Source organism: Hydra vulgaris, chromosome 15, assembly GCF_038396675.1.
Source record: "Hydra vulgaris chromosome 15, alternate assembly HydraT2T_AEP".
Lineage (NCBI taxonomy): Eukaryota > Metazoa > Cnidaria > Hydrozoa > Anthoathecata > Hydridae > Hydra > Hydra vulgaris.
Window position 1 is genome coordinate 53,371,122 of NC_088934.1, and position 11,235 is coordinate 53,382,356.

The 11,235-nt window shown below is 28.7% G+C and overlaps 1 protein-coding gene across 1 annotated transcript; it reads right to left on the reverse strand.

Annotated features, from left to right (window-relative positions):
- Window positions 1-5,327: 5,327 nt before the first annotated feature.
- On the reverse strand, window positions 5,328-10,983 carry LOC136091567 (uncharacterized). Its single transcript, XM_065819250.1, has 4 exons — window positions 7,820-10,983; window positions 6,496-6,793; window positions 6,047-6,130; window positions 5,328-5,531 (listed from the first exon to the last, which is right to left on the reverse strand). The coding sequence occupies exons 2-4, from the start codon at window positions 6,791-6,793 to the stop codon at window positions 5,422-5,424; spliced, it is 492 nt and encodes a 163-aa protein (XP_065675322.1). The 5' UTR covers window positions 7,820-10,983; the 3' UTR covers window positions 5,328-5,421.
- Between the last annotated feature and the right edge of the window lie 252 nt (window positions 10,984-11,235).

The following is an 11,235-nucleotide window of genomic DNA, read 5'->3' on the forward strand; positions in this document are numbered from 1 at the left end:
GTTTGAGAAAATTCTACAATATCTTGGTGTTAAACTTTTGATATTCCCGAGCGTAGTATTGTTGTGCAAATGGCTCGTGAGCTTGGCAGTATATCTGACTTGCAATCAGTAGAGTGGGATATCAGTAATAATAATCTTAATCTTGGGTTTGATTCTACAACGCCGGAAGGTGTTCAAATAAACAGTGTACACTTAACATCAAAGAATAAATGTTAAGTCATTGCTCTAGACTAGTTATCTGGAGGGACAGCTGATGATTATGAAAAGTATATATGTATAGCAGTAGATCATATGGCTTCAATTTATTCAGATTTTCACTTGCTCTCCTTTGTGGAATGTCTTAGTTTGATTATCTCAAGTGTATCCAATGCAATGTCAGACAGAGTGGCAGTAAATCATCTTACCATAACCAAAATTTGTGAAACTTGGGGCGAAAATCTGAATGAGCTAAACTGCCATTGGCATCTCGAAACAATTGCAACTACATGTCGATCAGCATTGAAGTCTCAAGAATCTGAAAGTTGTGAGATAATTAGTAATGATTGTATGGCTATTAAAATTGTTATGGCTATGAACAAAATAAGATTTAAAGACGTCAAAGGTGATTCAAAAAGATTTGTTAATTTTTTAGACAACAACAGATTACCATGATGTATCATTCCAAGATATCGTAGCAACTGTCTTTACGTAGTTTTCCGTACTTGTTTTATTTTCATTGAACGCTATAAAGAGTTTGAACATTTTCTTACACTTGGAACAGTTAAGAGTCAAAGTTTACAAAGGCTACTGAGTGCAGCTTTTTTAAATTCAACTGCAATAAAATAAATGTGTGTGCTTGCAGTATTTGGAAAACTTCATACTGGACCCTGGATGCAAATATTTTATGTGTCAGCAAATAATGTAAGGTTTGACCATGTTGCTGGTATTCAGGTAGTAAAAAATGTTTTGCAAATAAATAAAAACTGCAAATCTGATCCAGGTGCACTCTTGTGTAGAACAAACGATATTTTTGGAAATCCTTTTTTCCAAATGTTTTAGAATCTGTAACATGTTTATGTTCTATTGATGCGCAGCTTTTCAAAATGATTTCTTCATGTCTTGTTGCAGTTGAAGATGTTTTGAATCGATAATATAAGAGGTATTTCTCGATTACAGTTACTGAGATACTCAAAGAAGAGACAGCAAGAGCAAGACTTTACAATATAGATAGTGAAGATATAATTGGTATGTTTAGTGATGCCAAAGAACGATCACCTAATGCGACAATTTGTTACATATCTTCCAAGTTAAAATAAAAAAAAAATAAGACTTTAGATTATCTGGATAGCCTTAACCAATTATCTAGAGAAAGTGTTGTTTCATGGTCAGTTCATGCAGCTCGTAATGAAAGAATGAGAAATCGATTAAAGCATGCTGAAATTCGAGCAAAGATTTCTAAAAGACAGGCATGCAAACGTCAAAAAATGGATGAAAAACCCAAAAAAAAGTTAGAGCGAGAGCTGCAAGTTCTAATTAACAATGAAACAAACATTTTATATAAACACTTGCCTACAAAGCAACTTGATGATTTAAATGCAGTTATGTCCCAAAAAATCGTTGGCAGAAAACACTGCCACGAATGGTATGACACAGACAAATTGAAGTCTGTCTTGTATGATGGGAATGTAGAAAAATAAATAAAAGGAATGAAGACAGAATTTACACTATCTCGTACTGGAAAAAAGATGAAACTGATTAAGAAGCTATTGACTATTGCATGAAAAAACTCCAGCTTGCAGCTAATGTTATATCAGGAGAGTTGATATTTTCATAAAATGACTGTGGTTTTTTAAGTAAACATGTAATAAACTTTAATAATATTAGTTTGTGATGTAAGTATGTTTATATATAAATTAAATTAAATGTATATTATATATATATGTACATAAATAAAGCACCAGCAATAGGTGTGACTTGCAAAATAGGTAAGATAGACTTGCAAAATAGGCAAGACAAGTACTGCAAGTGGTGTAGCTTGCAAAAAAATTATCTGCGAGTGGTGTGACTTGCAAAACGGTACCTGCAAGTGATGTGGCTTGCAAGTTTGGTGCCACAAGTGGTGTGATTTGCAAAAAAGTACCAAGTCATTCCTGGTTAGCCTGCACATGTCAACTTTTTTATGCCTTTGTTAGTTTTAACATGTATTAAAAAGTTGTATTAGTAAATATTAAATAGATTTTTCTGGAGATTCAATATACAATCCAAATGAAATTTAATGCATTATCTTTCAAATTACATAATGGTGTAACTTTTTAAAGTGTGTATGCAAAATATTAGATACATTAAATAAATTTTTCACTATATCTAGATTAAATAGAGTAGTTTTTTAGTTACCTTTTTTTTTAATGATTTTAGGTTTTAGTGACAATAAAAAAAAAAAGAAATAATGTGAAAACTTACAGAACCAAAAATAAAAAGTGACATATCATGCTGATTTGGCATGGTATGACCAAATTGCAAATGATGTGATTAGCAACTTTATGATAGACGGCTCTGGCGTAGGTTCTCGTCGTATCTATCGTTAACAATGATTATTAAATTTCATTATTGAAATTTAAACTTTTAATCATTAACTAAATACCAAGAAAAATTAATTACAGTTTTTCTTTCAAAATGATATTCATTTTTTCTCATTATATTAGATTAATGAGGGAAACGGTTACAATGCTCTGTTGAATAAAAAATATAGATTCTTTGATGCATCTTGTAATGTGGTGAAAAAATTTTTTATTCTAATTTCCATTATTTTAAATAGTATCAGTTTAAATTTATTAAAACTATTTAAAGATTATTTTAGCTTCGAAAGGCGGAGGGAGGCATACGCCCCTTACCCAAAGTCAATCTTTATACCATTAATATATGTTGTTAACAAGTGAAATATAATTTTTGTAATTTATATTAGATTTATTTTAATAAAAATAAAGACATTTATGTTAATTTGTCATTTTTGATAATATATTGTGTTACCACCATCACACCACCATCCACCCCTTAACTAAAAAACACACATCTCATACTTGGCAATGGTCTGAAAACAAATTTAATCAGTTTCTTGAAGATAAAAATTACAAATTTTGTAAAGATAAGCTCAATTTGTTTAAAAGAATGATTTTTAAACGATATAGATGGTGGTTTAATGCCCCCTTTAGCCCCCTAAATAGGCCCTGTTGCTCAAAATTATTATAAATTTGTACTTCACTCTTAAACCTTTCTTTTGATACCTAGTTGTAGGCGTTTTGATAAGATTTGACAAAGTTATAACAATTTACGTTAAGAATAACTTAATTTTGATCACAGTTTCTTCACGAAATCCATAAATCAAAAATTTGTTACTTAAAACCTTTCAACGCTTTGTTGAGTTGTTCAATTTTCTTATTTTTTTTCACCATTAAAATACTGAATTAGAGCTCTTACTAATGATATATAACGATCTATAAACGAATCAATTTAAAAATTTGATTTAACGAACCTAATAGTTTTAATATAAACAAATTCAAAAGTTAAAAAAACAAAAATCTAGTGAACCCCTCCGTCGGTGAAACATGGAAATAACGTTTGATATAAAAATTGACGAGTTACTTTAAGTTTAATAATGTTAGAACGATTCTTGTTGTGATAAAATTTAATGGTTCTTTTTTTTAATTTATTGGTTATAGTAAACAAAACTTTTCTGCACTACGACTCGTTAATTAATGTAGCAGTAAAAAAACTATTTCGATTGCCGTAAACTACGCGGTGGAAGAATATATCAAGCAGATCAAGCTTGGAAAAACCTCTGACTGAAAAGTTCATATCTGAAACTCAACTACAGTCGTTGCACAAATTTTAAACATTGCAAACAATATTACACCGTCAAAAAAGGGGCCCAAACGTCAACATTACTCAAAATTCATAAATCGAAATTGAGATGTTGAAATTTGCAATAGAGCTGGCAAGTTTTTTTATTAAATTTGAATTTTTGTTATCTTAGTAACGTTTGTAATATTTTGCGCTAAAATATTTATAAACTATTGTAGTTCAATGAGAATCTTTAAAGAGTATAGATTTGTGTATAATTAAGTCATCATTTTTTATATTTGTGAACTTCTTTGTTGTTTGTTTAGTCATATGTATATTAATATAAATATATGTTTTTTTCTTATTACCGAAGGTAAGCAAGCACTATTGCATTATTTCATTTTTAATATATTACTATTGTGCTAGCCCGTTTTAAAAAACGGGTTTAATATATATAATATTTAGAAGTCTTTAAAATGGATCATTATGTCAACATATATCTATGTATTAGCGTCAAGAAAATTGTTTGAACTCAATTAATTTATTGGATTGCCTCAACAATACGTGTTTCTGACATTTATAAAATTTTTGTATTTTTTTTAGGGGTAAAAAATTAATTCAAAAAAATAATAAAACTTTCAGATATATTGATTTCACCAGTTTTTGGAATTTATAAGTGTGAGACCCTTTTTTATCATAGGGGAATCTTCATCTAAAGTTAAAAGTGTCGCTGAAAAGCGTAAAATTAGAAAGGAAAAAGAAAAAGCATTTTAAAAATTGCCCAAGCTACGTATATTATTTAAAAAAAGTAAAAATGATATTCACTAATCTGATAATATAGATTCTGCGGATAGAAATGAATTTCCGAAAACTGAAGAATCGCAGACTACTGATACTGCTACTGAAATTGTAGGAGCAAATAAAGAAACAGCATTAAAAACTAATACTCACCCTATGGCACTAACTAATAATTTGGGTAAGTATTTTAATCAAAATTTATATCTGATGACGAAAAATGTTTATTAGTACGTCCCAGATAGCACATAAACGTTGGCCCAACGTTGGATCGACGTCGAAAAATTCGTTGGCCGATGGTCGGCAACCGACATCGAGCCAACGTGGATTTGATAGTCGGCGCGACGTCGCAACCAACCGTTGGGCTAACGTTGGCCCAACGTCGCATTCTGACGTTGGTCCAACGTATAATTCAAATAATATTAGTTTTACTTGTTTGCAAAAATTTGATTCAAAAGGTGTGCTCATCTTTCAATCAAAAAAAAGCTTTTGCAATCAAATTAAAACTATTTATTTGATTAAAGTGTAACTTTTTTCAACTAAAGGGTAACTATTTCTTTAAATAAAGCACAACTATTTCTTTGTAATGTTGAATAAAATGTAATGTCCAAATAAGTTTGAATAAAATTTGACGCTGATGAACGAAAATAAAACATTGATTAATGAACCAACTTAAATTTAACAATTACTTAGAGAAAATCAATGTTTGTTGTAATAAACAATATAATTATATCATAATATTTGTACAAATGTTCAAACAAAATGTTCTTCTCGACTGCTAAGCATCCTTACGAATCTTGCATCTTTACTTCACTTGAGACTAACAACAACGTTGGAATGCTCCTCGTTATACAATTTGGTAGAAATCTTTGAATTTGCATCTTTCGTTTGATGAGCTTTAGGCATTGCCATAACTACTGCTAAAATTATAGGTATTCATATATTTTTGTGTTTATATATATTATTAGCCAACACTTATCAGTTTCTTTTTTTTTACACAAAGTTTTGTCAATAAAGACTGTTCAGAAATCTGGAGGGGCAGTATATATATATATATATATATATATATATATATATATATATATATATATATATATATATATATATATATATATATATATATATATGTATACATATGTATACATATATATATATATATATATATATATATATATATATATATATATATATATATATATATATATATATATGTATATATATGTATACATATATATATATATATATATATATATATATATATATATATATATATATATATATATATATATATATATGTATAAATACACACACACATCGAATATAAAATCTATATTTAAGTAATAAAATAGTTAATAACAAACATATGTTAAATAAAAGCACAATATATAAATAAAATGTCCATAAATAAAAACAAATTTTTTTGTGGATATATTACCTGCATTAACATGGCGACAAAATATTTTTTTTTTAATAATTACTACATTCGTTGATATTTCGCTTTCATTTTTTAATACCACATCTAAACAAGAAATTATTGAAATATTAAAATTATTGAAAATTATTAAAATAGTATCAGTATTTTACTGCAAAAACTAGAAGTAATATGCTTCAAAATTCTCTTATACAAATAATATATGAATTCCAATCACCATTAAAATGCTGCAAAGCATATAAAATACATTACTATATCCCTTTTTAACAGTTGTTAAAGAGGGATATGGTAACAAATGACGAATTACAAAACAAATGCTTTACTAGACATAATTGAAAAAAAAATTAAACTAAAGTTTCATTCAGTAAATAATGACAAGTGTTAGTAAATAAGAATGAAACAATGAAAAATCAAAACATACGAAAGAAACGTACTATAAGATGTGGTAATACTTTTTTCATCAGGATTGCTATCCAGATCACTTTCATTTTCTGAGTCTGATGTGAAATAGCATTTATCCTGATCATCGTCATATTGATTATTAGGAATTTGAAAAGGAAAATTATCTTCATCATTGTCAATATCAACCTCATATGCATTGTCATCATAATAAACATTTTCAAAATCATTAGAAATGCTACAGGTAGACACATTACTTTTCTGATAATAACTTTCACCATAAATTTCTTCCATATCTTTATCAACTTGCTCTCTCACTCTTCTTCTGTTTGTTGCATATGAAGCAGCCATCTAAACAATTATCAGTTAAATTATAACGAATAATAATAGTAGGATAATATTATTAATCATTGTTAATACAAAAAAACAAGATTTTAAAAAGATTTAACTTGACTACTTTAAAAATTAGAAGAGCAAGAGGTGATTTGATTTAATTTTATAAAATAAGTAAAAATATGGATAAAGTTAAATGGAATGATCCTCCTAAAATAATTAAATATGCAATAACAAGAGGTCATACTCAGAAAATGCAAAAGCAATTCACACATAAATTCACTACCACAAGATTTAACTTCTTAACAAACAAAACAGTTAACAATTGGAATAATTAAAAAGGAGAGATAATCAACTCTAATAATGTGAATGTCTTCAAAAACAAGTTTGATTGTTTCAAAAACGAACAAAAGAAAATTAAAAAAAATAATGAAAAAATGAAAAATAAAAAATAAGCACTTTTCCAAATGCTGTCAAAGCATAACATCTACATTGTATGTTAGATTCACCACATTGTATGTGCACAGCAAAAAAAAAGTTTATTATTATGATCATTATTATTATTATTATAACATTCTAGCATTTTACATCTTTTACCAATTTTACATCCTATTGTAAATATATAAAAACAGTAAATTACTTAAAGTTTTTTAAGAACATTAAGAAATTTACTACCAATATTGATTAGTCCAAATATTGATTTATCAATTCAATTTTAATTAAGGAACATATATCTTTTAAATAAAATAAAATCTAAGAGCATAAAATGTAGTCTTGATGTATGATGGTAGCCTAATAGAAACGTTATAGCACAATTTTGTAGATTCTCCTGCAATCAGTGCTGCTCTGAGGAGAATTCGGTGAAGCAGCACAAACTTCGTTCAGGCCATGATAATAAATGGGGTACTCAAGTTCTTGATAGAAAATTAAAAAATTCTACTATCTTTAATGTAAAATAGACAAGTTTATTTACAAATTATGTAGCTACATAACTAGTAAACTACTAGCATAAAGTTAAATAAACACAAAAATGAAAATAAATACCTGTATCTCTTTAGCCAACTGGATTCTAACAAAGGGGATTTTTTTTCACAACCACTTCTTCGCGTGATTCAATCTTTTTTGATTCTTTTAATACCACTTCTTCTCGTGATTCAAACTGTTTGTTTTAGAATAATTTCTTTACAACTTCTTTGCATAAACCACAGCTAACATTAAACGGGATTTTTTTAAGAACGGCCGAAATTTTTTTCAGCACTAAAACCTGTAACACACTGAACGTATTCAAAAAAGCAAAAATTCAGTCGTATTCCGACGTTGGCCCGACTTTGGTTCGACGTTATGACTTGAGTGATAAAATAAACCAACGCTTCCGACGTTGTGCCGACGTTGGCCCAATGTATGTGTGCTAGCTGGGGTATTCCACCGCATCGGCCGAAAGGACTATTTTCTTAAGAATATAATCAACAGAACAGGAGTTTTAGTGAAACTTATTATTACAAGACATCAAAATATAGTCCAGTTCCACGTATTTGTTATTCCATACTTTTAGATGCTGTCTACTGTGAGCCATGCTTGTCATTTTCAAATCAAAATAGCCAATCAAAAACTGGTCTGAAAGAATGGAAAAACTTATCTACACGTATAAGTTCTCATACCTCTTCACAAGCTCATGCTAATGCTTGTGCAGTATATGAACTATGGAAAACTAATCAGACAATTGATGAAATACAGGAGGAACAGTTACGTTATAAAGCATCCTTTTGGAATATGGCATTAGAGCGTTTAATTCGTATAACGCTTATGCTCGCCAAAAATTCTTTAGCATTTCCTGGACATCGAGAAGGATTTACAGGAGATTATAACGGAAATTTTTTGTCGCAAGTAGAGCTACTTGCTAATTATGATGACGTGATGAAACAATTTATTTCAATTCCTTCCGGATCCATTACGTATCTTAGTCCAGATATGCATAATGAATTAATAACAATTTAGGGAGTAAGATTATTGGAAGAACTACGAAAATCAATACATCGCCATTTTATTCTTTAATGTTAGATACGACACAAGATATCAATAAGAAAGATCAATTGAGCATTGTTATAAAACATGTACAAATAGATCGCAGTGAAAACGAAAAAGCGACACAAAGCGAAAGATGTAATTCCTATTAACGATGGTATTTACATGCATTCAGTATCTTACAAGTATAAGGTCAGTATTATTATTTTTGATGCGTCTTATAAAATAGATACAAATCCTCATCATTCTTAATTAAAAATTATTCTTATTTGTTTCAGATAAAATCTTCAGATGATGGTCTTAGCTATAAGATTTGTATAAAAGCATTTTCATCAATTCATGGTATTTCTCATCCTCGACTGAGACGTATTCAAAATCATATCACATATCACAAGTACAGGATTAGCCCTGAAAGATTAAAGAGGAAAACATAAAAATCGCCCACATGCTGTACCTGATCAAATAATACAGCTCTATCATTCTCATATTTAATCTTTTAAAGGTCATTAAAGCCATTATTCTTTTACCATAAACAAAAATGTAAGATACCTTCCAGAGACATTAGGCTTAAAAAAAATGCACGAACTCTTCTTACAATTTTACAAAATCCAACTAAAATATGATACATACTACATAATTTTTACAACCAAATACAATCTATCCTTTGGATCTCCTCGCAGCGATACATGTTCATACTGTAATTCAGTTAAAACAAAACTTCAAGTTTTTGATTTTCCTAAAGAAGACAAACAAAAACTGGAGATAGAACTCAAGCTTCATTTGGCAATAGCTCAAGAGTTTACAAATTAAAAGCGACGTTTAAAACTACTAGCGAGCTCTTCTACTGATATTACTGTCATGTCATTTAACTTCATGCAAAATTTGCCTTTGCCAAATAAGGTTACAAATGCTGTATTCTACTCTAGACAGTTGTGGTATTATGTATTTGGGATACATGATTTAGCTCGAAATGATGTATTCATGTATTCTTATTATGAAGGAGTGGCGAAACGTGGGCAAAATGTTGTAACATCAATGCTATATAATATATTTTGAGTGGCGGGTGTTCTGGACAAAATAAGAATTTTGTCATGATTTGTTTTTGGTATATGGTAGTACATGTACTTAAAAAAAGTTGAGTAATTCATATTTTTCCTTTATAGGTCACTCCTTTTTGCCAAATGATGCAAATTTCTATCTGTTTAGCAATGCTAGAAAACAATCTTGGCAGATATCCTTGAGGATTAGGATAAGGTTGCTCTTGAAGTAAGGAAAACACTAAAACCTTTTATTCTTGAAAAACCAAAACAGGAAGATTTTTTAATGTAAAAGATATGCTTAAGCCTTACTTTAGGGCAAATTATGGAAAAAACTTAGACAAGTCAGAATATATAAAATAGACAGAGATAATGTTGGCGAAGTTATAGCTAAACAAAATAGTTTTTTTGGATCTTGGGAAAGATTTAAAAGACTAAAAGAAAACAGTATACCTACAACAATTTCCTACTAACAATTCTATAACGGTTTGATTCCATTAAAGGGAGCCAAAAAAAGGATGTTATAAAACTCTTTAAATATTTACAAAATCCTTAAAATGCCAACTTTTATGAAAATTTGACTTGTGACAACGATGTGGTAGATGCTGATGAGGAAGATAGCGAGGGATTAACTGATATAGATTAAAATTCATATTTAATTGAGAGTATTTTCGATGTAATATTTTAGTTTAGTTATAATGTCTTGTATTTCATGCTTTTATATTTTACTTATTTTTATTTTATTTTGTTACTCAACAAAGTAAAAAATGTTCATAAGATCTTTTCCTTGCACATTATAAACTAAAAGGAAAAAAATTATCAATTTTGTTGTTTCTAATTCTCCTTTTAAAGTGAAATTTCTACGTATTTTGAATCAAAAACAGCAAAAGTCTAAATCTTTTGGAAAAACCTCAAATGTCACATTCACTTTTTAAACAATATTTAATTATGCTTAATTAAATAATAATATTAGATATGTGCGCAAAATGTGGTTCTATGATTTGGCATTTAAAAGATTGTCATATATATTAGTAAAACCATGAAATTCAGTTTAAATGCTCTCCTAAAAAAAGATCGTTTGTGTCATTTGAGTTTTTATTCCAAGGTCTTGTATGGAAATCCTACTGCATGGAGTACGAGATCCAATACACTAAAAAAGTGTTGCAAAATTTATTATTCACTTCTCCTTACATGAAAATTTAAATTACTACCACCAAACCCGACCTAATTTATTATTTATTAAAGTGATTGATTAGTATCATTGGAATTATTAATCTGCTAAGCGTGTTTGCTCAATAAAACTGCTATTTAAATGTGATGAAAGAAGAAGATTTAATGTAATTAACCATAACAATGGTTTAACCATAACAATGGTTGGCCTAACATTATCAAGTTGTACGA